Source organism: Tamandua tetradactyla, chromosome 6 (assembly GCF_023851605.1).
Source record: "Tamandua tetradactyla isolate mTamTet1 chromosome 6, mTamTet1.pri, whole genome shotgun sequence".
NCBI classification, from domain to species: Eukaryota; Metazoa; Chordata; class Mammalia; order Pilosa; family Myrmecophagidae; genus Tamandua; species Tamandua tetradactyla.
In genome coordinates, this window is record NC_135332.1 from 110,660,401 (window position 1) to 110,687,229 (window position 26,829).

The 26,829-nt window shown below is 36.8% G+C and overlaps 2 protein-coding genes and 1 long non-coding RNA gene across 4 annotated transcripts in view; 1 reads left to right on the forward strand and 2 right to left on the reverse strand.

Annotated features, from left to right (window-relative positions):
• The window catches only part of PPP1R42 (protein phosphatase 1 regulatory subunit 42), a 50,204-nt gene extending 49,621 nt beyond the window's left edge, over nucleotides 1-583 (reverse strand). Inside the window, exon 1 of one of the 2 annotated variants that reach the window (XM_077166949.1) lies at nucleotides 193-583. The gene's annotated coding sequence lies outside the window, so the exon portion shown is untranslated. The remainder of the gene's footprint in view (nucleotides 1-192) is intronic. The other variant, XM_077166948.1, reaches the window with a different exon arrangement.
• On the forward strand, nucleotides 488-19,942 carry LOC143688704 (uncharacterized). Its single transcript, XR_013178244.1, has 4 exons — nucleotides 488-617; nucleotides 2,805-2,879; nucleotides 15,435-15,470; nucleotides 19,571-19,942. It is a non-coding gene; the product is annotated as an uncharacterized LOC143688704 (long non-coding RNA).
• On the reverse strand, nucleotides 13,227-25,150 carry COPS5 (COP9 signalosome subunit 5). Its single transcript, XM_077166947.1, has 8 exons — nucleotides 24,637-25,150; nucleotides 22,439-22,673; nucleotides 21,555-21,683; nucleotides 20,801-20,866; nucleotides 20,165-20,250; nucleotides 17,934-18,045; nucleotides 15,168-15,316; nucleotides 13,227-13,468 (listed from the first exon to the last, which is right to left on the reverse strand). Exons 1-8 carry the CDS (start codon nucleotides 24,939-24,941, stop codon nucleotides 13,384-13,386), a joined length of 1,167 nt encoding a protein of 388 aa, XP_077023062.1. The 5' UTR covers nucleotides 24,942-25,150; the 3' UTR covers nucleotides 13,227-13,383.
• Nucleotides 25,151-26,829: the final 1,679 nt, after the last annotated feature.

Genomic DNA, 26,829 nt, shown 5'->3' on the forward strand with positions numbered 1-26,829 from the left:
TGGTCAAAGTTCCCCGAAGTTTCTATCTATATTTTGCCTTAGCAAGCCCCCGGCACAGTGGCTTCTAAGTGCTCTAAACAGCCTCCCCTCCTAAACCCCAGCTCTCGCCTTGGGGGTTTTCCCACTTTTAAACTCAGATCCGAGCCCACCGACGCCATGCCCCCCTCCCTTAGCTCCGCGGCTTCCCCTCACCTGTATTACTCTCCTTTAGAGCCGTTTCCTAGCCTTGCCTGATGGAAGCCAGTTGATACAAATCCAAACTTCCAGACTTTTCCTGGAAATTCTACTTCAGTGCGTCTAGAGATGCGCAGACTTCTGCGATTTAACAAGTGTCCTGAAAAGTCTTAGGAGCAGGCAAGTTTAAGAAACACAGCTCTAGGTTTTCGTAAGCTCCACGATTCTTGCCTGAGGGCTTACAGCTCCCGCGACTTGCCGGGTCAGTCGCTGGCGTTGAGTAAGTTCCCGGAGCCCCACGGCAGCGTGTGAACGGTTGCCTGGCAACCAGACGCTTCCAAGCTGGTCAGGCTCTTGGGAAATCTCGCGATATCACGGCAAGCGCACCCCTGAGACTGGCAGGCTCCTGGCTCTCTGTGACGCTCCGGCGGGTCTTGACAGCGGTCAGTAGTGGCTCCGAGTGAGGGGAGGCTGGGTAGCTTGGAGACCCGTAAGCCATCAGTCACCTTACCGTTTTAGTGGACCAGGCAGTCGCTAGAACGGTTTTTACAGGGCACCATTTTCCCCTACTGGATTATCTGCCATCAGCTTTGAGATTTTCAGTGCCAATACCATCTTTTACCAATAACAGACGAGAAAAGGAATTGTCTAAATCTAAGTACAGACAACGTCAGTCCTATACTTGGATAAAATGTAAACTTTTAAATGACATTCTAGGCCCTTCATTGTATACACCTGATCACATGCCACTTGCCCCCTACACGCCACTACTTCAACTCCTTGTGCCAAATACGCGGTAGTTCCGTAAAAATACTTCCCTCCTTTGTCCTATACGGTAGCAATAGCACACACTTTCTTCTCTCCTCATTTCTTTAAATATTTAAGATTCAATACCCCAGCTCGGAATTAGCTCATCCTTTCTGAAACCTTCCTTGGGCAGCTAGTCCAAGTGATGTTCCTTTCCGCCCGCAGGACATCTAGATGAATTAAGTTCCTCAGCACAGCATCTCAGACCCTCCTACACGTTTTTTACTTACCATGTCTCCAATAAAGTGGTAAGTTTTTTGAGGACAAGGATGAAATATTTTACTTCCTATCCCAGGAATTTAGCAAAGTGCCTTATACATAAAGTCATCCCATAAATATTTGTAAAATAAATCGCTTATAAATGAAGGAAAGAACAATGGTACAAGGAACTAATATTTACAGTGGAAAGACTGGGACTCATTAGGGGGTGAGCAATTTGGATGTAAGGGGCATTGTAAGCTTGAGGACAGTAACAGCTGTGAATCTTTGGGGGAAAAGGCTATCTGCGGTTCTTTGAGCAAAGAAGGGATACAGTAGAATATTGTTGCAAGGCAGCTTAGAACCCATGTGGACAGTTCAACTTTCCATTTGGCAGATAAGGAAACACACAGTCTCAGAGAAGAAGGAAAGCTCAAAGCCATGTATGGCATGGCAGAGAGAGAATTTAGTTTGGACTCCTGATTTCAAGCTCAATTCTTTCTATTTTATCTCACTGAATCTTATAGTGAGAATAATCTAGAAAGGGGGAGGGGGAGTCTTGGGAAAGATTAACCCTAACCCTATTCAGAATATTACTGCTAAAGTTCAGTTGTGAGGTGATCCTGGAGTAAAGGCAAAGATAGTGGAAAGGAATGAACAAATTTAGGAGACACCTTGAAGTATGATTTAAGAGAGATATTGGATAATGGGAGGGAGAAGTCAAAGATAATTCCCAGGTGTTAGCCAGGAAAAAGGAACGATGTTGGGAAAAGAAAAAAGTTGACAGGTAATTTGAAGGGAACTGGATGAGTTTAGCTTACATATGTATGAGGTGAAATTAGTTTAATAGTCTCTGAAACAGAAATGTTCATTGTAACCATGAGACCACAAGTTGTGGTAAGGGAGAAAGTAGGGATAGAGAAATGCCAAGAACTCTGCCAGCTGGTTTGGAGGGAAGAGGGAAGGGAAGTTGGTAAAAATGACAAGAGAAAGACTCATCAAAGGTGAGACTTTTTCTGAGAAGAACACATAATAAATCAGTGACTCAGAAACTAAAAATTCCAATTTAGACACTGGGGAAAAGAGTTTTAAGAATTACAAAAGAATAAAAAGCTACAGAAAGAGTAATAAATAAAAGAGTGATCAAAAGAATAAGGTTGAAACACTATGGCATGTCCAAAGAAGACATAAAATGGCTAATATATTCTTGAAAAGATACTCAACTTCATTAGCCATTAGGGAAATGAAAATTAAAACCACAATGAGATACCACTTCACATTCACATGAATGGCTATTATAAAAATTGAAGATAACTAGTGTTGGAGAAGATGCAGAGAAATTGGAACTCTGGTGCATTGTTGGTGGGTATGTAAAATGGTGCAGCCACTGTGGAAAACAATATGGTAGTTCCTCAGAAAGTTAAATATAAAGTTACTGTTTGACCTGACAATCCCACATCTAGATTCTATCCAAAGACAGCAAAAACAGAGCCGCAAACACATACACATACAATAATATTTATAGTAGTATTATTCACAATAACCAAAAGCTGGAAACAACTTAAGTACCCATCAACAGATGAATGGATATTCCATAAACATAATGAAATATTATTCAACTGTAGGAAAATATGAAGTTATGAGACATGCTGCAACATGGAAGAACCCTCAAAACATACTCAGTGAAATAAGCAAGACACGTAAGGACAAAAATTGTGTGATATCATTTATAAGATATGAGTAGAAATAGTGAATTTGTAGCAATATGTATTAGCTAAGGTTCTCTAGAGAAACAGAATCAGCAGGAAATAGCCGTAGATATAAAATTTATAAAAGTTTCTTACCTAACCATGGGAATGTAGAGTCCAGAATCTGTAGGGCAGGCTGTGAAGCTGACGACTCTGATGAAGGGTCTGGACGAACGCCACAGGAGAGGCTCACTGGCCAAAGAGAAAGAGAAACTGTCTCTTCTGAATCCTCCTTAAAAGGCCTCCAGTGATTATATTAAATCATCACTCATTGCAGAGGACCCTCCTCTTGGCTGATTACAAATGCAATCAGTTGTGGATGCAGCTGATGTGATCATGATTTAATTCTATGAAATGTCCTCATAACAACTGACAGGCCAGCACTTGCCCAACCAGGCAAAAGGGCACCACCACCTGGCCAAGTTGACACATGAGCCTGAGCATGACACAATAGAAAGCAGATTAGAGTTTACCAGGAAAGAGAGTGATGGGGGATGGGAAAAGGGAGAGTGTTTGTAAACAAACAAACAAAAACACTATGGCATGAATCCAGGTGTCCCTTTTGTCCACTGCATAGGTTGTTCATTCGGGAATAACAGCTTCAGCAGTGTTTACTGGGCCAGCCCATTCCTCTATGTAGCACTCACTTATCTTGCTACTAACAATGCTTCACCAGCACCCCTTTTTTTAGCAATGCCTCATTGAAAATCAGTTGCTCCAGAAATATTTTTTTTGGAATGATTTCATATATTGTATGTATTGTATGATCTCATTTGAGGTAAAATTATATACACATTTAAAAGTATAATACAGTATCTCTCTCTCTCTCTCTCTCTCTACATATATATATATATATATATATATATATATATATATATATTCACCCAAATATTTAGTAGTGGTTATTGTTTCTGGGAGGTGGGAGTATGACAGATTTCCCCCCCCTTTTCTTAGTAATCAGGTTTAAAAAAAAAAAGGAAATTATATTCTGAAAGTTCATTTTGGATCCTGTTCCCCATGGAATTGAAAATCTCTCTATGACTGCTGGTATTTAAAATGGTTTGAGTTACTAATTAGTTTTTATATGCAAGAAGATAAATTTAAGACAAAGTATTTTCTCATTAAGATGTGAAATATAATTCCTTCTAGTGGCACACAATATTAAACTATCATCTGTGTATTTTCCAACATGGCAGATATTTGGCAGACTACTAGAAATGCTTGTTTTCACTACCACATTTATAAGTTCAGCATAAAATACTCTTAGATTTACGTTTTTTTTTTTTTTTTTTTTGCATGGCCAGGCACAGGGAATCAAACCCAGGTCTCTAGCAAGGCAGGCGAGAACTCTGCCTGCTGAGTCACTGTGGCCCACCCTCTAAGATTCACATTTTGACACGTGTTAGGATATTTGTATTTGTACATAGAAAAAAATGTAAAGTCTTGAGAATCATTTTAAAAGGCACTTTTGGACAAATGATGCTAAAAAGCACATTTTTAAAAGTCTCAACTAGAATTTCTAAGTAACTTTAGACAGAAACATACCTTATGATCTTTCTTATATTGTTCCATGTACCTTTGTCAATTGATGTATATTTTCTGACCCTCTATAGTATATTCTAGGCAGCCTGATGTAAAGCACTAGCAAACACTTTACTAATTAGTTACTTTTCACTGAGAAACCAAAAAATCAAAGGGCCTAGGCATGTGTATCATCACATAATTCCATACAGAAAAATAAGCAGTCATTGGAGTTAATGCCTGTTTTTGGTTTGATCTTGTGGATTGGTTATTATTAGGGAGTATGGTAGGTAGACTTCTCAGATGGCCCCAAAGCCCTCGCTTCCTGTCATCCCTTAGGTAAATTCCTCCGGTTGAGTGTGGGCTGGACCTCATGACATGTTCTAACCCATGAAACAAGCCATGAGTTAGAAATGAGAGATCTCATTTCTGTGATACAGTTGCAAAAGATTGTGGTTTTTGTCTTATAAGTAGCCTCTCTCTATTATTCTTTCAGCTTGCACAGTTTTATAAAGCAAGCTGACATTTGGGAGAGGCCAAGAGCAAGGACTGAGGGTGGTCTCTAGCCTATAGTTGGCGAGGAACTGAGGTCCTCAGTCTATCAGCCCACAAGAAACTGAGTGCTGCCACCAACCATAGTGTAATGTTGGAATTGGATCCTCTCTAAGTGGGTTTTCAGATGAGACACCAGCCCTGGCCAACATTTTGATTGCAGAATTGTCAGAGACCCTAAAGCACAGGGCCCAGATTCCCGACCCACAGAAACCGTGAGATAATAAATGTGTGTTGTTTCAAGCTACCTAGTTTTGGGATAATTTCTATGTAGCAATAGATAATGAATTAGCATGTTGAAGGATTCCCCTAAGTAGGGAAGGTATCATCAGAAATTTAGGGCACAATTCCCATTTTCATGGACATTCAGAATGGGAACAGAGTAGGAAGATGAAAAGTGACTACAAGAGGAGGTAGCTTGGCTGGAACACAATAAAAGTTGCTTAATTGGCAGGTGTCTATTTATAGACGCTGGAAATTGTAGATTCAATACAAATGAAACTTGTTTTTATTATGGCTAAGGCAGTTTCCATTCAAGGGTATTACTCCTGATTTCTGTAACCCAGAGATGATCATTTAATCGATAATCTTCTGTTGAAAATATTAGAAGCTCTCTAATACCATGATGTACACAATATGGGCACCAATAATAAAACTTAGTGATTGACTTACTTCATTTATTATATTATGTATTCTATAAATGTAAATGATCATTAGATAAATTATATTTAAAACAATTTGAGGTATTTCTACTGAGTTCCAGACCTGTGTATCCAACTGTTTACTAAACATTAATTCTACCTGGATATGAATATCCTAGAGGTACTGAAAACTCAGCCTGTCAAAAACTGAACTCATTTCTATCCTGCACAAACCCAATCTGCCTCCTGTAGTTCCAGTTTTGCTCACAGTCCACCCTGCTACTCAGAAGACCTAAGAGCCATCTTCCTGTATTCTCTCACATGCTAGTACCCCCACATTCAGTCATCAAACCAAGGCCTCTCAATCTCAGAAATGTCTTTCAAATCCAGTTGTCTCTCTCTACTGCCCCCATCACTACCTTAAAAATGGATGTGAAAAGACCTTGTTAAGTTCTATTACTTTAAAAAATTCCATTAATTTTTTACTTTTATTTTTTTTTTGCATGGGCAGGCACCGGGAATCTAACCCAGAGAACTCTGCCTGCTGAACCACTGTGGCTTGTCCTCCATTAATTTTAATATGCAAAGTCTTTGCCAGTTCTTTTTCTCCATTAATTTTAATATGCAAAGTCTTTGCCGGTTCTTTTTGTTTTTTAAGTTCTATTATGTTTAATATGCAAAGTATATTTTCTAAAATGGTCCATTTCCACCTCCACATAAAGGGTCAAATTGTAAAGAATATATATAGCATATATGAAGTGTGGCTACAAATTAAGGGGCTCAGCTGAAAATCAGTTTCCTTACTTCAAGGTCACATATCATACAGATAATATTTCTTAGAGTAAAAAGTATAGTAAAGGGTGGGCAATGGTGGCTCAGTGGCAGAGTTCTGGCCTGCCATGCCAGAGACCTAGGTTTGATTCCGGGTGCCTGCCCATGTAAAAAAAAAAAAAAGAAAAAAAAAATATATATATATAGTAAAAAAATTATTTTTATAGACATTGCTACAGATGAACTCTAATTTAAATGATGCTTTACTTTTATTTCTGAAAACTTTATTGTCAATAGAGTCTAACAGTATGGTTTGCATCTTTCAGGAAGCATTTGCAAGAGTTCCATAAAAATTAATGAAAAAATAAGACTATTGTATAGTACAAACTGCAAGGACAGGAAAGTCTAGGGACTTGTAATTTCAGAAAAAGTTTAGATTAGGTTTCAGAAACAGTTCACTACTTATGTTCTAGGAATTAAGAAAAATAATTGTCTTTCCAACCAGGGGTGGGAATCCAAGACTTTGCTTAGTTTATCAAGCCAATAATAAGTTCAGCAAAAGTTTAATTACTTGGTGATGGATTCAGGCTGAGTAAAACTCAGCAATGTAGTATTCTCTATCCTCATCTTTCAAAATAATTTGTTAAAGTTAGGGAAAACATCTTGTGTATCTGTATACCTGCATTTAATTGCTTTATTTTTAAGCTCATTTCTGCTTGTTTTGGGGAGGGGGTGGTCAGTGTGTTTGAAAAGCGTTCCAATCCTTTGAAAATGGCTTGTATTTTTTTACTAGCATGTGTCTTTTTGCGTATTTCTGCAGTAGTAACTGCATATATATGGACCGTATATATATGTGTGTGTGTGTGTATATATATATATATATATATATATATATATATATATATATACTTTACGTTTTCTTTTTGCTCCTGCTTTAAATCTATTAAGTTTTGGGAAAAGTTATTTCTTTTATAATGACCTTACGGTGTAACAAAATTTAGTTTCCCATAAAAATGTATGAATGCATTTAATCCTGTTATTCTAAAAACTTCTATGATATTGTTGATTTTCAAAGCAAATTGAAAATTCCCAGTGCATTTGCTCATTTCTTCACTGAACAAGATTCACTGGGTATCCACCATGTACAGCTGTTCAAGTTGCTATACAGATGTGACTTAGACCAAGTCTCTGCCCCTACGGAGCTTACATTTGAGAAAGGGGAGACAGTGAACGAGTAATTAAATAAACGACCCAGATAATTTCAGATTGTGCTAAAGTCTGTCAAGGAAATAAGTAGGGTGAAATGACTGTCTGTAATTAGGGTGTAGACGTGGGGAGAAAGGTGAGAAGGGTAGGGGTATTTCCTTTAGATGAAGGAGACAGAAAAGGCCTCTTTGAGAGCCAGCAACTGAGCTGAGACTGAAGATGGAGAGGAGCCTGTGGGAACAGTGTTCCAGGCCCAGGAAGCAAGCAGGGAGTATGAGGCCTAGAGAGGAAAGGGCTGAGTGAGTAATAAGGACCCAGAGGGCAGGGTGGCTGGAAGAGAGTGAGTACCCAGAGAATGGAGTGAGAGCAAAACAGCAACTAGATCAGTGAGGCCTTAGGCCACAGTGGGAAATGTGGATTTTGATGTACAGCAGCAATTTAACTCATAAGGTAGAATATAAAATTTCCTTTCATTAATAACAAAAGCTAACTTCACTACATTTGGAGTGTGAGGGAGAGAGCAGTTGGTACTTTATTATAAGCTGACATTAAAAATCTTGGTTGAGACATAAAGTTATGGTAGTGTGGTAGTAATATGATTAGTGTTATCAGGGATACTCTCAGAAATCTGGTAGTGGGAATGTGAGAATTAGAAAAAATGAATTCTGCTGCACCCCAAACCTCATATTTAATATAGCTCTTGTTTCAGTTTTGCTCTTTAATGAGATAGGTAAAGCCCTTGCTAATAAAGTATTTTTAGAGCTTGAGATAGCTAGAAGGCTATAGTGCTGAAGTCTGAATGAATTACCGTTTCAATATGTCATACTTCCTTAGTTTTTCATGATGTTGTGTTTACCTTAAATATTAAGACTACATAGAAAGTTTAAAAATAATCTCCCCTAAAAATTGATGTTCATGTGTAATTCTGACATCAGTGGTATTTCACATGAACTTCCCTGAAGCTACAGAACATTTCAGATGGTTGTAATTATTCAATATGGTGTGTTCTCATATACAAGATGATAAATTAATTTCTTATTTAGTTTAATTTGCGTTACTCTTTTTAAGTCCAGAATCTTAAGATAATAGCCTCAAGTATACTGGAAAGGCATGTAAGTCATGATAGATGGTTTACATAGGAGTTGAACTAAAAATTTAAAGCTAAACACATGCTTGTTTTAAAGGGCTTAATCATTTAGTATCACCAATAATACAAATAATAAAGTGAACTAAATATGAGGGAGGGGAATGAAGTAACAAGTTCTAGTAACAAAAATTAATACTTTAAATTATTCATTTATGTGGAAATGTGCATATACCAACTAATTTTTCAGAAGGTAAGTAGTTTAAAGTCATGATTATTAATGGTAAAGCATATTCCTAGTTTTATGATAGTTATTTATAATTCTCTAAAATCTAATATAAAGGTTAAAACAGAGCTCTATTCTAGACAATATACATCTTTAGCATCTGGCTCTTAGGTTATCCAAAGTACAACTGTAGTTCATCAAAATGTGCCCTGAGGCACAATACCATTTTACTCAGTCAATTAGAAAGTTTAGTATAATTGCTTAGTATAATCCAAAGAAAATATGAATACTGACATCAGGGACTCTCCAATTTGTTAGGCAATTGTTCCATAAATTTTGGCACCAAAATAATTCACGTGTTGAAAAAGCAATTAATCATTGGTGTTAGTTATCAAGCTAAGATTTTTAGCTCTTTCCTCTTAAATTTGACCTGAAATGACAGAGTTCCTTCTTTTCTTTTTGTAATATTCTAATTTCTGAGATCAAAAGTTTAAATATGCCAAACTGGTCACATTTGACCTCAATTTCATGTTGTTTTCTAACATAAGTAGTTCATAACTTTATACTTACAAAGATGAATGGTATTTCTTTGCCTAATATTTGGGTAGAAGGTTTAGAAACCTTTAGAAACTTACAGACTGGTTACCTTAGAAGAAGTTACTTGAAGTGTTAAATTAACATCTTGGTCACAAGAAGGTTAATTTATTTTCTATTGGAACTTGTACTGAAAATAGGCCCAAACTAGAGAGCCCACAATTAGATTTTCAATTTTCTAACTAACATTTTGCAAACACATCAAATAGCCACATAAATTATTATATAGTGAATAATATAATTATTTCATCATAATTTGAACACAATAATCTTTTACTTGAGTTATTTTAGCTCTTAAAGATGAGCAAAAGTAAGAGCCATTGTGCTGGATAGTGTATTTTCCAGCCTTCAAGAAAAACACATTGCTCACCTATGCACGTCTTAGAATTTATAGTTAAAGCAATCCAGAAATATAGAAAGAAACTTTGGAAATTTAACAGTCTGTGTTCAGTTCAGTTTATTCAGCTACATGTGGATAGAGTGCAGACTTAGCAATATAAATGAATTCTTCTCAGCATGCATGACTTATGCATCTGTACCTCATCACTCATGAAACAGTTTTTGGAAACTCTGAACCTCTGCATTATGCAGCCCACCAACTCCCAAACAGATTTTATGATTCATCATAAAGTTACTTATGCTTCTGCTCTTCTGTGTTTATTTTCAAGTGGCTGCACTATTGGGCAGTTTATTATTATATTGTGCAGTGCAGCGATTTTTCAAAATCCAAAATACCAGGTAGTCATACTAATTTGTGAAAACAATCTTCAGACTCGATCCCTCAAATAGAGCACATGAAGTTTGGTTTCAGAGCTTATTTTCCACATTCAGAAAGGATGGGGCACAAACTATTTCTCTTTCTTGTTGGGTCTTTGTTCTTGGCAGTACTATTGATTTAAAATAGCAATGTGTGGGTTGTGTTATTGTTAATCCATAAACAAAACATATAAAGTACTCATATAACTGGACAGTGTAACCCCAAAATGGGACTAAATGCTTAAATTCTCAACAATTTATATAAAAGTTCATGTTGTTGGATTGCTTGGAACTAGGAATTTGAGATATTGAACAACCTGGAAATTTTGGAATGCTCTTGATTCTGAGATCTCACTGTACCCCTCAAGTGGCCTCAATCCCCAACCATTTCTATCCCTCACTCTTCTACCTCTGTTCCAATATGGGCTTCTATTCCTGCTCTGGCTTCAGTTGTATCACTTGGACAATGGGAATAATTTGTTTTTTTTTTGAAAAATATTTTAATATGTTAATACATAGAAAATGCATAAATCGAAAGGAAATGTGAGTTCTTTGCCTTCTCTTTGAGTTGAATCCTTTTCCTTTCTCTCTCCTTATGGCTTAGGGAATAAGTTTTTGATGGTGATTGACATTTCCTGTATATTATCACCAAAGAGCTTGAGAAATTATCTTTTGAAAAATTTAAAACTGAACGAAAAACAGACGTCACTTAAGGAAAATGGCTTTTCCAGCTCCCAAATAGCTCAAGGCTGTATGTAAGATAATACTTTTCAGGAAATGTCAACTCCCAATTTAGGACTTAAGTTTCTAAATGCTGGCTACAAATTGAACACTGATTTCCTAAAGGTTCAATGTTATAAATTGGAGCACTTTTGTCAAAAGTGATCATGAAAATAAATTTAAAAATATGCATTAAAATATTTGTAAGGGATCTTACTGTTTAATAAAAGTAATTACATTTATGATTAAAGGCAAATGCTCCTGAAGATAGGACTTAAATGGATATGACTGCTAAATCATTTTGCTATTTCTTTTCGTCTCCAGCGTCTTGGAGCAGCTAGAAGAAACAATGAAAAATCATGGAACTGTAACCCGTGCAAATCCTCCTTTCTGGGGCTATTTTTTATGGGCTGGACAGTTGTTCTGGGGCATCCATTTCACCCCTCCCCTATTATGTAGTGGTCATATATTTGGGGTATTATTGATCCCCCTCCCAGCTCCAGGGAAGGTCCTTAATTGGTCTAAACCAGTCTCTATATATAATCACAGGAATGGGCTCATAAACCTAATTGGATTGGTGAAGTCAGGGACTTTTGACAACTGTGAGATGCTCTTTCCTTCTATCTGGATGGTGTGGTATGCAGCCAGTTTGAAGGACTCCAGCGTGAGTTAGGGCAAAATGTGGAGGAGGGCATAGATGAGAATTGTAACAGGAAGAGATTAATCCAGTTGTGCCTAAACCAGCCACTATTCTGGACTCTTGAGTTTGGTGAGCCAACACGTTTTTTTTTTGTTGTTGTTTGTTTAACCCACTTTTTTTTGTTGTTGTTGTTATTTCCAGTAAAGACATCATAAGTGAAATACTGAGACTTTTCAAAATGAGTCCAGGGAAGTTAGGGCTGACAGTCTCTTTCCCTGGTATATCTATCTGTGTTGTAAGTGTAGGCATTTTCCACTGTACCACGATGCCTTAATTGATTAGGTCACTGAGTCAAATTAATTGTGAATAACTCACTGTTTAAGTCTTTGAATGAAAACAGCTACAACAGTGTGTTTTCATGGTGACATCATACTTACTCTTTCATGTCAAACCTGTAACCACTCAATCACATCTGTCAGAGACTTCATCCACCCTGTTAGTGTTCTTAATTGACTGACTTACTGCATTTACTGGTGTCTGTACAGGCTGTAGAAATAAAGAGTTTGGTTGTTTGTTGAGGGCATTCATGAGTTTTAAAAGGGCATAAAAATGAAGATAAGTTTGAATCATTTGAAATTGGGGATTATCTGCTTTTTCTTAAAGGTATATAAAATGAGACCAAAAAACTAAAATAACATCAACTGTGCAGGAAAACATTTGGACCTTGTTAATGGGTTTTCTCATCTGATCAAAGATCTCTTTATTGCTAAATCTAATGGACAACTTTTAGGGTTTGTTTAAAATTCTTTTAACTCTCCATTGCGGTTTAGGTCAAGTGGTGAAAAATCCCTACCAGATTTACTCTCTTCTTTCCTCTTAAATCATCTCATCTCTTCCCATGTCCATTATGGAAAGTCAGTTTATCAGTCTCAGTTCCTGGTAGTTTCTAGGTTCTTGCTTTCTGCCTCAGACCTTCCACCCATTTCTGCTCTTGCACCTTTAACAGTAATTGCCTCCCCAGTACCCTTTTTCTGGCTAATCCTCCTATTTTTCAAATTTCAGCTTAATAGTCAAGTTACTTCCTTTAGGAAGCCTACCTTGCTAATCTCTTTCTGGGATAAGTGCCCCTCCCAAGAGTTCCCCTGCATACTACTTCTCCATAGCAGTTCACTTATGTATTTGTTAATTTATTTTTAGCCTCCATTTTAAGTTCTGTGAGTACAGTTGCCATATCTAGCTTGTTCAACATCTCTGGAGAACAACACTGGGCTTGATGACCATCTGATTAGTTTCAAGAAATGACTATTTTCAATAAAATAATTCATGGCATGACTTAGTAAATGTTTCACTGGAATATTAAAGCGTTATGTTACATTTTACTAACAGATTGTCAAAGAAGGTACAGACAAACTAAAAAGTGGCTTAGATAAATCAGTAAGGAAAGTGCAATTCTAAGCTTCTTTGACTAATTTAGATATGCAAGACTTTAAAAAACAAAATTTCTAGTAAGGAGTTTTTCTTTCACTCATGTATGTTAAAGGATACTTGGAAAATAACACAACCCCTCTCATAAAACAATGAACAGACATTTTCATTTTAAAGAGCTTTATTACAGCTTGTTAATAATCAGGACACTTGAGAGCACCTTATACTTCTAATCAGATTTTTGGTAACTGGTTTTAAAGTATTACTTGAGTATTTTTTTCATACTGGCTTTCAGGCAAAAAGCACTACTCAGTGATTGTTTAAGAGATATTAATTTGATTAAACAGTTTATCCTTAATAACCTGAGACATCAATCCATGGATAGCTTCTATGGTGGTTTTACAGCTGGAAAGAAAAAAAAAAACACTTCATTACATAATGTCACAAATTGAAAATTGTTTTAAACATGCAAATTTCCCCTCCGTGTCCATCTTTACACCCCTTCAATAATGATTTTCAGTTCTATTTATATTTCCCAAACAATACCAATCTGACAATTTACTCTTGTAATTTTTTCAGCCTTCTACATATCTTTTGACCATTTCACTATTTACAGGCACCTTCACAAGAGAATGACAATGTAAAATTTGCTATCATTCTTAACAGTTAGCTTTGTTGTCAGTAGCTATGGGAAACATTTTGTTTTAGAAGGCTACTGAAATTATCCATAATCCATAATTATACACTGATTTTAATATTACATTAAAATATTTTATTCCTTGTTTATGAGTTAGAATAAACTTTTAAAAAATTGAAGAATCCTGTCTTTTTTTCCCCTAAAATAATCAAACACCCTGCAAACAATGAAAAATCAAAGCTAGGTTATTGAGTGAAGGACTTCGGTTTTAGAATCGACAAAAGTAAGACAAACAAACAAACAAAATCCACCAATATTCAGAAGAGGTGCAATTCTCGCAAAGTTATCCATAAAAAGGAAAATTCTCTATGGTATGTGACTTTTTAATTTTCTGATACAATTTTGGAATGAGAGTTTTGGTATATAAAAATTGAGATGTAAATTACAAATTACAGACGTCATATGGACAAAAACATACTTAGCGCACATACCAAAATAAGAGACCTAATGCTAAAGCAGAATGTAATTTTTACCAAGACCACTATCTCTAAAATCCAAGGAGAATAAAGGAATGAGATGATTCCAACCCAAAATGGTATCTACTCCTAGTATATACTTCACCTTCCCTTTTCCCTTCTTTATCTAAGGGACCAATTCAGTTTTTCTTAAAATGGATACCAGTACTCTGGGATCTGTCCTGTCACTGCTTGTTGAAGAGTGCTTTGATAACTGTTGCTTTTTTATTTCTTTGCTTTGTATATATGTTATACTATACAATAAAAAATTTTTTTTTTTAAAAAAGGATACCAATATTATCAGTTTATGTAGCTGCCAACATGGTTTTCTGTTCCTCTATGCTCCTAAATATCACATTAAAATTAAAATTTGTGTGAAAATGTTTTGTTAGTCTTCTGAATCCTGTATATTGTATGCATCTGAAGGGCCCATAATTGTTTCATAAGTTATACTAAATCACTGCATAAAGGATAACTTTAGAATAATTTAAAAGAGATATAATCATTTCTGTGGTAAATAGGGATTGAAAACTTTTTATGAAATTTGGTAAATTCAGGAAATCCTAATTTAACTCTAAGAAGATCATTAGGCTAGAACAGGTTAGGACAAAGGCAAAGGATTGCTTTTTTTAAATCTAGTGATGGTCTGATTTTTTGTTGTTGTTGTTAAACTTTCTAGATGAACATAGAAAAGGTGACTAGGAATGTTTCACAAGACTGCTGAGATCTTTGACTTAAGCCTTTAATATTTTTACCTAATGTCTCCTAAATTTGCGAAAGTGAAAGCCTGCATTTGACACCTCTTAAAGGCCCCCAAAAGTTAATATTCAGATACCATTTTGACTGAGCTATAACAAATCAAACATAAGGAATTTGGCTCCTGTTATTTGCAAATTTTGAAAATCTCTTTCTAATCTCTTTCCTTAGAAAAATCTCTTAGATCTATTCTTACCTGTCTCGTGTAGCTTTGGCAAGTTTGTCTTCTGACTTCCGGTCATGTGTTTCTAAGCCCAACATGAAGCTCCCTCGTCCCAGCTGGGCTTCTGACTGCTCTAACTTTTCAGACAAATCAAAGACCTGACCAGTAGTGTAGTCTGCATTCTGTAGAGAAAATGGTATGATGTCAACAGTTACTTATCCACCCAATACAAGTCTACTATTTTAAAAAAACTATATATTTTTATATAAATTAATCTGCTTCTAAACATTTCATTTAAAGGAATTCACCATGAAATCCCAATGGATAGGCAGTGAGGTAAGTAGTGAAATGATACCTTTGAATTTTAAGAGTTAAAGTACAGATTTTTTTTTATAATTGCAAGATTATAAATTTAGAATTTTTAGTCCTAACTGCTTAAATCTAATGCTTGTTATTATGAGAGTCTTTGGAGTTACACAGATTTAAGCCCAAATTCTGGCTCTGCTGCAGATTAGTTGTGAGGCCTGGGTAAAGCTGTTTTACTTCTCTGTGCCTCCAGGCCCTTTTCTGAAAATGGGGAAGAGCACAATAATTTTTACTTAGGGTTATTGTTAAGATTAAATGAGGTGATATACATAAAGCTATTAGCACTGTCCATGGCACTAGTAAATGCTTCATAATTGTCAGCTTATTAAAATAATATTTTTAAAAGCTTTTTTTGGGGGTGCCTGGTCCAGGAATTGAATCTGGGTCTCCTCATGGAAGGTGGGCATTCTACCACTAAACCACCCGGGCACTAAAGCTTTTTGATTATAAAATTGTTATTTTATAATCTTCCAATGTTTTTAGAAACTTAAGATATTTTTTTAATAGTGCAATTACATTTACTCTTTATGAATCTAAATGGTTTAGGACAACAATAATTTTTTTTCTCCACAGGATTGGAAATGCTCTAAGGTTTACAGACCACGTCACAATAGAAGCTTTAGCTACCCAAGCCATAAAAACATAAGTCAGCAGAAACAGTTATATTATATAAAATGAGAACAATTTATATCCAATTACAATTCAAATACAGAGAATCTTTTTTCTGGTAGCTTTTAGGTTACATGATGTAAATAACTGCACTAGCTAGGAAAAGAAATGAGTTGGATATATATTTACATATGTTTCTTCAAATGCGGCAATGTACAATTATGTATATAAACTACAGAAAAGGGGGAAATGTAATTTAACCCTTTCTTGATTATAAAAATCCTCAATATATGCAGTGCTGGAATACAGGGATAGCCACAGGGCTGAGGGTGGAGCTGCTTGCCTTTACACTAAGGTTTAGACTGTGCTGGTCTTACAGTGCCATCAGGTGTCACTTCCTGCTGCTGTTGGTGTATTTGCCTCTAAGAAACAAGACATAAAGCAGCATGAAGCATTTAGCAGTGTCTGACATTCAGGACATATTTAGTAAATTTTAGCTCTTATGATCACTCTCTTTCTTTCTAATCTGTTATTTCTGACCATTGTGGATAAGAAATAAGAACAGAAAGCTTGTCAGAATTGTGTTTAAAATCAGAGTGAGTAAGTTCTAGTGAGGGCTTTTACCATGAGTACAATGCATCAAACAAGAAGTAATAATAACCACTGATTAGATGTTACTATATGCCAGGCACTTTGCTAAATGCTTTATATAAAGTATGTCATGTAATTTTCTCAGTGCATTTAATGATGTATGCAGTAGTATCCCTTATTTACACCTGAGATTGGCTCAGTCACAGTAACTTTCTAAAAGTCACACACAGCTAGCGAAATGGCAGGACTGTTTTCAAACCCAGTTTACTTTATTGCAAACCCTGTGGTTCTAATCTGCTCTATATGAAGTGGCCTACTTTAAAAAAAAAAGAAAAACCCTATTCCCAACTAAGCTCTAGATAGATCATAATATCTTTTAAATGTATGAGTTTTAATGATAAATCATAAAATACTGACTGCATATCTTTCTCAACTTTTTTTTTACCTGTTTGGTAGTGTTGCTTTCAGGATATATTCTGAATTCCCTTGGAGGACCACTTTTTTCCCACTCTTAGTCCAAGTCCATGTGCTCCTGAAGGAGCTTCCCCTACCCCAGCCCAGGAGTGACTTGCCTTGGCCCAGCCGCTGGTAGAATTCATTCCCTATGCCCAAAGCAGGTTTAAGGATGGGCATATGACAAAGCAAAGCCAGTCAGATGCAATGAGGCTCTGCCTGGGAATATAGGGGTAGTGTGTATAAGTATATCCTGATCTTCTCTTTTGAACATGAAAACTGAGAGGATGGAAGGTCTGAAGTAATGCTGCCATCTTGCTTTCATATGAAGCCAACCAACGTGAAACCAAAGCTGAGAGAAAAACAAAGACCTCATAATATTGCTTGAATGCAAACTTACCTGTGCCCAAAGCAAGCCCTATTCTTGGATTTTGCAGCTTAAATTCCCTTCTGTGTTTAAGACAATTTGATTGGGTATTCTGTCACTTCTAACCAGAATCCTACCTGAGAAACCTGACTCAATAAAATAGCATTCGTATTTTTCCCTCTGTAAGTCTCTTTAAGACAGTGGCAGATCTCATCATGATCTGACCACTCCCTCTCTTATTTAGACTTGGTTGCTATGGTAAATGAAACATATCTACTACCATCCCATCCAGCTGGGGTGTTGAAGAAGACAATCCTAGCCCTGACATCTTGATCAAGTCAGGTTATAGCCTTTCTAGGTAAAACAACTTTTATAGCTCAGATAAAATATAGCCTTGAAAGTATAGTACTCACAGTAAGCAAGCTAGAAGAACTCAGTGTATTCACCCAGTATTTATTCCACAAAAGCTCAAGCAATTTGCGATCCAAAGAGGATTTGAAATACGAGACTTCCAAGGCATAATATCTATTAAATGAAAACACAAATTTAGCATGTAACTATATCACATGAAAGTTTCGCTTGATATAAGAAAATTATATTGTATGTAATTTATGACTACAATTAGTCATACTTTCTAATCCAAAAGAACAACTGGATAACCATGGTTTGCTTACTCTTCAGGATTTGTAGTTGCAAATCTACTGTCTACCAGAGCCCAGAAATTTTTTAAGAAGTTATCCAAAACCAATCAGAACTTTCTGAATGACATGTTTACCTGTGTTGCTGAGTTTATAAATTCATTCAATAGTACATAAACTTAATGAGCTGTCTCTCTAGGGCGGCTGGTGTACAATTTTTATTAGGCTTTTTGAAATACTGAAAATGATGTGTGGATTCCCCATTTCTTTCTTTCTAATCCTCTGATCTAGGATCTACTACTTCTTGGAAAAACAGATTTTAAAGTAGGTACATAAGGCAACTAAAAGAAGTACTACCACATCTAAAGGTGCCTATTCTTCAACTGAGAATTGCTAGGAAAATTTGGTTAAATATCTAAAATCATATTTTCTTCAAGTAACAAATATTTAAATATCTCGCTAGGTTCTGTACATCTGGTACAGTTCAATGCCTTTGATACCAGGATGATCTGAAACAAATTAAAAAAAAAAAGACAATTACTCTGAAAATGAGATTATTATAACAAATGCTTGGGAGTAATTCTCCCAAAGAAAATTGGCTAAAATGCTTTTCAAAAGGGCAAAAAAATGACTTAATCCCAAATCTTTGACTGAAAAGTACAATTTTTTTTCTAAGCAATGTCAGGGATGATTGAAAACCAGATATATTTAAAAAGTCAGTTTGGAAATTCTAGAATTTTCTAGAAATCTCTAGACAGAAAATTAAGAGTAGTAACACACGGGTAGTTGTGGTCAAGTTATTTCTTGAAGTTGGGGCAGGGGGGGTTTGCAGAAAAGGAGACAACAGATAATCATTTGTTCATTTCAGCAATGGCATCCACCCTTCAAAGTGCCAAGCACTGTTTTAAATGCTAGGATACAGTAATGAATAATTTTGTTCCTATGAAGTTCACATTCTAATGGGATCAATTACAAAGAAGCAAAAAATATCAGATGGTGACAGGCATCAAAAAGAAAAATAATGCACGTAAAGGGAAAAGAGTGATGGAGGGATGCCATTTTAGATAGGGTGACTGATAAACAGTCTCTGGTAAGGTGACACTTAGAAAGTCAATGTCTGAAGTAGGTGGTGAGTCATGTGGATATAAGTAAGAATGTTCTAGGCAGAGGGAACAGTAAGTACAAAGGCCCTGAAGCAGGAGTATGCTTGGCACAACTGAAAAACCATAAGGCCAGTGTGGCTGGATTGGAGAAAGCAAATGTTCAATGATAAGAGATGAACTCATAGAAGTAATAGGGGCCAGACTATATAGGGTTGTGTAGATAATGGTAAAGACTATGGATCTTATTCTTAGTAAGATGGGAGATCATTCTGAGAAGATGAGTAACATGATTTATCTTACATTTAACAGACTGAGTCTGGCTGAGAGACCTTTAAGGAGTGAAGAGCAGAAGCAGGAAGACTAGTTAGAAGACTAATGCTATGGACCAGGTGCCAAATGGTGGCTTGTGTCATGGTGATAGTAATAGAGGTGGCAAGATATATTTACAAGGCAGAGAAAACTGTCCCCATTGGCTTCTTTAATTTTTAAGGAATTAAGATATAATTCACATACCATAAAATGCATCCTTTTAAAGTGTACAATTCAGTGAGTTTTAGTATGGCTTTTTTAACTTTTGAAATGAAAATGTTGAGGAAGACTCTGCTAAGTGGAACTTGGGTACTCTGCGGACTGTATACATGCTAGTGTCAGGTGGCCCTGAACACTATTTCTCTCAACTATTAATTTTTTTACATGCTAAGTACATGAAAAGTTTATTATGGTTGTGAAAAGGCAAATAACATACTAGACTGAAACAATTACTAATGAAAAATTTGAATATGATCCTAAATTCATACGTTCTTATTGCTATTTTAAAAGGTATTATAAAATGCATTTTGTCTGAGCCTTTTTTATCACTTGTTAAATAAGGGCTTGATCTAGATAATCTCTTAGGTTTCTTACTGTTTGCAGTGTACACCAAAGTCTTCTATTTTATTAAGTGGAATAGTCTGGTACTCAGAAGGTCCTTCATCAGGTGGTTTATAGCCCTGAACAAAAATGAAAATAGAAGAGAGAGAGAGAGAGAGAAAAAGAACATATTTTCTAATATACAGCTTTCTATTTATAGGAACACCAATTTTGGGGAGCTGAATATTGAACATAAACATTCTAATAGGTAGAAAAGTGTACTGCTTTCTATCCCTCCCAAACCAATTTGGTAGTTATAAGGCTAGATTTGGCTTGCAGGTTTGTTTTTCTTGTACTCAGGCCATGTCCTTCTATGCTAATATCTATTTTGGAATGTATGCACCCCCCAGGGAAGGGACTGTATCACTGAGCTATTTCTCTAGAACCTGCCAGAATCCCAAGGGCATACAGATACTTATTAATAAAAGAAAACTGATCTTCTAATACAATGAAAAGTAAACAACATAAATGTATTATTGCCTACTAGGAACAATTTGATAGTTTGTTATTTTTTAAGTATTAATAAATAGTTTCAGGACAAAAAATTACAAATCACAATAAATCTCTAATAATTAGTCAAATATTTGGATTTTTAAAAATTATAAGAATTTATAATTAAAAAAAAATTACCTTTGGGTATGTCCTAAAGGCGCCAAGATTCACTTTTCCTGCAGATATTGTTCTTGTTGGGTCAATCTACAATAAAAATATATTTAATATCTGTTGATTATAAATTCGTTACGTGCCTCAATTTGTTTAAACATCATAAACCTGGAAATACATATATACATGTAATACCAAACACAGACACACACGCACACACACATTAATCCAACAATCAAAGATAAGAAAAATTAACCAAACAAAAAAACACAAAAATAAAACCAGAAATGTCTCACCATTAATTTAGCAGTAAGACTTAATGTTGTACCATTTAAGAATCTTACTGGAAGATTTGCTCATTTCTTTTTCCAAAATTTATTTTATCCTTTTTAAGGATATATTTCTTAAAATACTTTATTTTAAGGTAATTTCTACCTTCCTTACAAACACCTGGATTGCATCTGCAGCAGTTGGAGCATAAGAGCTGCTATGGCAGTTCCTGACTTAATTCAGGTAATGCGGATGGAATGCCTACCAGGTGCTGGGCATTGAAAAGCAGCTGCTGTTATTGCCTCATTTTGCAGAGGAATGCAAATGAAACACAGAGAGATTAAGTAACTTGCTCAAAGGCCCAGCTTCAAAGAGGCAGACTTCAGATTCAAATGCAAGCAGACTGACACCAACGCCTTGCTCTTTACCACACTGTTTTTATTTCTCAAAATACTTATTTTAGTAAATCTTCATGAAGAACTTAATTAAAACTGGTTGCAAAAATACTTACTACCACTGCTACGAATGGTTCCTGGAACTGTTGATTGAGCATCTGAGTGCTAACATCAATCCCAGATAGCCAGCAGCCATAGCCAGGGTGGCTATGATACCAACCAATTGCATTTTCAAGGCGACCAACCTAACAAGTGAAGAGGGCAAAGGAACTTGACGTTACTGTTTGATATTAGAGAAACTTGTCATTCGTCTGTTTATATAGCTTTAGGTAAAAATGGAATGCAGAATAATTCATAGCATATTCTACTTTCAAGTTTTAAAAAAGAGGATTTTTTGAATAGGTAATACATGTATAAGGTACCAAATTAACAAGGCACAAGTAAAATAAAGGTATTTAGTTTCCTTCCCACCTCTTTCATCTCCACTATCTAGTTTCCCAGCCCAGATGCTACCACCATAGCCAGTTTTACATACCCTTCCAGAGACAGTCTTTGCATATAAAATAAATATTCTTTGCACATACGTAGATTAAAGACACATACATACAATAGCAAACCACATAATGGTCAACACTTTGCTTTTTCATTTAACATAACATTCTGGAGTTAGTTCCACATAAGTAAAAATAAAGATAGCTACTTCATTTTTTTAAAGGCAGGCTAGAAAAACCATTGTATAGATGTATCATAATTTATTTAACCAGTTTTATAGTCAGGAACATTTAAGTTGTTTCCATCCAAACTTTTCATTTTAAACACACATCTGGTAGTGAGAGAATCTGAATGAAAAAATTCCAAATTTTTAATCTCCTATACATTAAGAAATTGTTGCAAAAAACTTAATTATGAACTTCAGCGTAAAGAGAACAGTTTTAGGTTTGGAAAGTCAAAAGTCACCTTGAAACTTCTGGTTATGAACTTTAAGAAACAATGGTTTTACCTGTTTGGCATTCTCTATATACGCAGCCATGTATTCATATGCAGCAGCCTGAGCATTAACTCGAGTTTCAGTGCCCTCCACAGGCAAAGCAAAACTGTCCATAATGATCATGGTCTCACCATCCACCTTTCCTAGCATTAAACCCATTACTTCCAGGTTTCCTCCTGATCTGGCATGCATCACCATTTTCAGTAGAGCCAATGCTGAGATTTTGCAGTACTTAAAGTAATGGTGACTACAAGACAAAAACATGGTGTAATTAAATTTATATAAAGAACAATTTCAAAAGGTATTTTTTTTGGTGAAGTGAAGGACTATATATTGAAGGAATTTACAGTGATGGAAGGGGAGACAGAGTGTAAATTTGGGGAAAGAAAAAATAGGATAGGACAGAGTTCCTGCAGGGTGCCAAAAATAATAAACATGTCATAGTTCTGAACAGTTATTTCCACTTAGGGGAGGCAAAGTCTGAAAGAATTTTTAACTATGTTATTCAAGTGAAAAAGAGATCAGCTTAATAGACTTTTTCTCTATTAATTTCAGCATTACTGAGTCTCTGATTTTGACTCTGGCAGAATGGTTGTGTCTAACCAACTATTCTCAGGATCAGCCTTCTGTCCTAATGGTTGAGAACATGGGCTCTGATATCCGACTATGTTTGAATCCTGGCACTGCCACTTACTAACTATGGCCTCAGGACAACCACTTAATGTCTGTTCTTTAGCTTGCTTTTCTGTAAATAGGAATATTTCATAAGGTTGTTGTCAGGACTAAATAAAGTAAATAATCAGTAGACTACATCAACATTAAATGCATAGTCTACTATAAGTAGTAAGCAAATAACAAGGCAACCTAAACAGTCTGTATAGAATGGCCAAATTCTATGAAAAGTCATTTTTAGATGACATCTCACAGGTCATCTAAAAGCATCCAGGCTTAATTATCAAGTTTTGACAGATTTCAGTTACAAGCTGAAAAATATGAAGATTTGGTCTTAGGATTCAGGCACATGAATTAAAATTTTGGCTCCTCTATTTACTGGGGAAAAGAAAAGAAGATACAACTATTGTGATCCTATTACATGCATTCTAAACCCTTTTAATACCAAAATCTCATCTAATCTGTCTGACATCCACAAGAGGTAAGTCTTATCTCCATTTCAGAGACAAAAAAATGGGGACGCAAGGTCAATCACACAGTTAGTGACAGCTGGGAGAATTGATCTTAGGTCTATTGCTTATTTAAAAGTTCACTGCCTCAGTGCAATCATGAGGTGTGCCTTTCATGTATTTGCCTGTTTTATAATTGCAAAAAAGGAATGAAAATACAGTACAAGACTGTCAGGAAAAGATTATATGGTATTCCAGTATTAAGTTCTCAATAAACATTGCTGAATCTGAATTCTGGCAGTTAAAGTCAGCTTGTCTAAAACTCTGAGCAGATAAAATATGGTTTCTGTTGGTGTTCCTGTCTTTCTTCCTCTCCATCAGACAGTGCCTTCCCGTGCTCTTTTTACTTTCTCTAACAAAGTCTGTTCTCAGTAAAGAATAAATGTTATGATGAAAAGAACTCTAGACTTGTCATCGTTTCCAGGGAAAGAAATATTTTGCTAAGGGGCAAAGAGCCTTAAGCTCTATTAATATAATTTTTGGCTTATCTGAAGTGGTGTACCATTATTTTGGGAGACTGGATAAAGCCTCTGTATGTCCATGACATAACTACCAGCAGTTAAAAGACTGGTAGTCTTTTTTTTACATCTTTTTTTTATACATCTCTAAAAGATGGCTTATTGCTATCTGAGAGTCCTGAAGACGACTGCAGTCCCCAGTCCAGGATTAGCTGAAGGACCAGCCATAGTGTAGATCCCCTCGTGCTTCAAGGCAGAGTGTGCGGCATTAATGACAATACGGATGTTGAGAGATGATAACCCCTATCACCGCCACTTCTTTACTCCCTTTCATCTCCTGTAGGCAAATGGATTAAGGAGACAGAATTTAGGAGTCGCCGCAGACCCTCAGAGAGGGATTTGGGTTCTAGTTGCGGAGGTAAAGGCAGACAAAATCTCTCATACTCCTCTCCTTCCTAGCCCAGGAAAAGACAGTGCCAAGCTCTCCACATTCTTCAACTCCCACTCCCCCAAGCCTCTTAAACTCCCGCCACCCCTTCCCTCCCCTGCGTCTCGCCAGGGACCTCCTCACTCCTTAGTCCAGGGCTTCGCCGCCAGGATTTCCTGTTGCTGTTTCTTATCGTATTTGTAGATTTCATCGATACTCTGGGCTTCCTGCATGTTGTTGGCCAATTCCCAGGTTTTCTGGGCCATGCCGCTCCCGGACGCTGCCATAGCCGATGAGTTGAAGCTGTCCCCGCCACAACCTAACGCAACTTTACCCGTTAGGCCTCCGGGTGTGGGCTTCGGACCCTCCCCACCACCGGTGCAAACTCTTACAGGACTCTTAAAGCAGCCATGACACCTAGAACCGGAGGTGAAGGTGGTACAGACCATTCGGAGATGACAGGGGTACTTCTGAGGAGTGACGATATAAACAGAAGTAACAGGAAGACCTAGGGAAAGAGGAATCTTCTTGCGGCTGAAATGAAAACATCCTGTCCTGAGAATTATACATGTGAATTAGGCCAAACAAGGTAATTGGGTATGAGAATGGTACGACCTTCTGCACCGGAAGAAGGGCACGTTAACGGTTTGTCAGAATCTGGAATTAGCCTTCTTTGTTTGTACTGCGCAGGCTCGGCCTCCGCCATATTTAAAATGGATAGAGTCTCAGGCTATGATGGGGAAAGTAGTAGTTTTTGTCTGGGTGTAAGGGACCTCAAATAAGATAGGTTCGTTGAAAGCTTAAAATCAGGGTGCCTGTGGAGAAATTGAGATATAAGTAGTTCGGGATGGCAGTGAGAAGGAAGATACAAATGGCATCCCATTTTCCTGCTAGACAACTCACTGCGCGTGCGTAAATGTAAGGGAGTTGGCGGCAGTTTGGCTCAGCGCCTTCAGATCGGCGTTTTCTGCGTTCGGGGCGGCTTTGGAGATACGCGGACTGCGAAATACCTCTTGCATATTTGTAAAATCTAACAGCTGTATTTATATGTTTTGAGCTAGTTACTGTCCTGAAGTGTCTATACCCAGTTTTTGCTTTTTAAATTTAATTTTATTTTCTTGGTATTCAGTTTTTATAATAAGTTACTATAAAATCTTCAACATCATTCTGTGAAACTACCCCTGACCCCGAGGGATTACATCTCAGCAACCTTTAGGTTTCTAACAATAAAATGTTTATTTCATTTGTTAGTTTACTTGTTTGGGTCAGCCTCCGCCAACACTCCCGCTGGATTCAAAATTCTAAGACGCAGGGACCAGATCTGTCTTGTTTTGTCCCTAACACCTAGCAGAGTAGATGTTTAATAAATTTTTTGCTGAACAAAATTGAGTAGTGTCAAAGCTCATCATAATCTGGTCCCTTCGCGTCTCCCCAGCTTCATTTCTCTCTTTAGTCGCTCCTGAATATTTGCTCTTCCTGCAGTATATTTATTTTGACTGCATATGCGATTAGCAATTCCTGAAATTCTCTTCCTCAACTTTTCTGCCAGAGAGTTCTTATTAATTTTTAAAATACAGCTCGGAGATCTCCACTGTGAAACCTTTCTTGACTCCCTCCTCTCTCTAGTAATCATTTCTTCCATGTTGTCTCAGTCTCTGTACGTGCTTCTATGACTGTATTACATTGCATTGTAATAACATATTTGTTTACTTGAAGATTTTATTTCCACCGTAAGCTTGAGTGCAAAACACTGTATTGTAGCCTCCACTCCTAGTATGGTGCCTGGCATATACTTAAAAAACACTGGAAGGATCAAATTCACACTCAGTCACCTGCTGTTTTGACATTGACTTCCAACCGAAGAAAATCTGCATTTAAAGACACAAAGTAATTTAGGAAAGGACCCTTAGTTCCACATTCTTAGGAAGCTAGAAATCCTCTGCCTCCTCCCCTCCCCCCAAAGATAGCTATGGCTATTCAGTATTGGGGTGAAATGAATAACCTGTTGAAATGGTATTAAAAACCCAGGACATAATTAGACTAGATTGCTGGGCTAAGAGCAATGCCCAGAAGTATGTACACAGTTTTCCTTTCACGGCTTCCCCTTACCTTTTTTTTTTTCTCCTAGCTTTGACCCAGTTCTTGAGCTAGCCGGTGCCTGAGAGGCTGGAGGGGCTGGAATCTAACCTGGGAAGTGGATCCCACGGTTTAACAGCCCCGGGGCGGACTGTCTCCGGCTGGGCTGCAGGCGCCGCCTGCGGGCCCCGGGGCGGGGGTGCCCTTGTGCAGCTGTGCAGCTGTGCGGCCTCCCGGCTGCAGAGGGCGCTCCCGGCCGCG

What these genes read in the sequence shown, in the direction of transcription:
- COPS5 (XM_077166947.1), bottom strand. Translation starts at nt 24,941, where the DNA reads ATGGTCTGTACCACCTTCACCTCCGGTTCTAGGTGTCATGGCTGCTTT. An exon ending in ATATAGAGAATGCCAAACAG is followed by an intron (nt 21,684 to 22,438) that starts GTAAAACCATTG and finishes TTCACTTGTTAG; the next exon opens with GTTGGTCGCCTTGAAAATGC. An exon ending in GCCAAAGCTACACGAGACAG is followed by an intron (nt 13,469 to 15,167) that starts GTAAGAATAGAT and finishes TTTTCTTTCCAG; the next exon opens with CTGTAAAACCACCATAGAAG.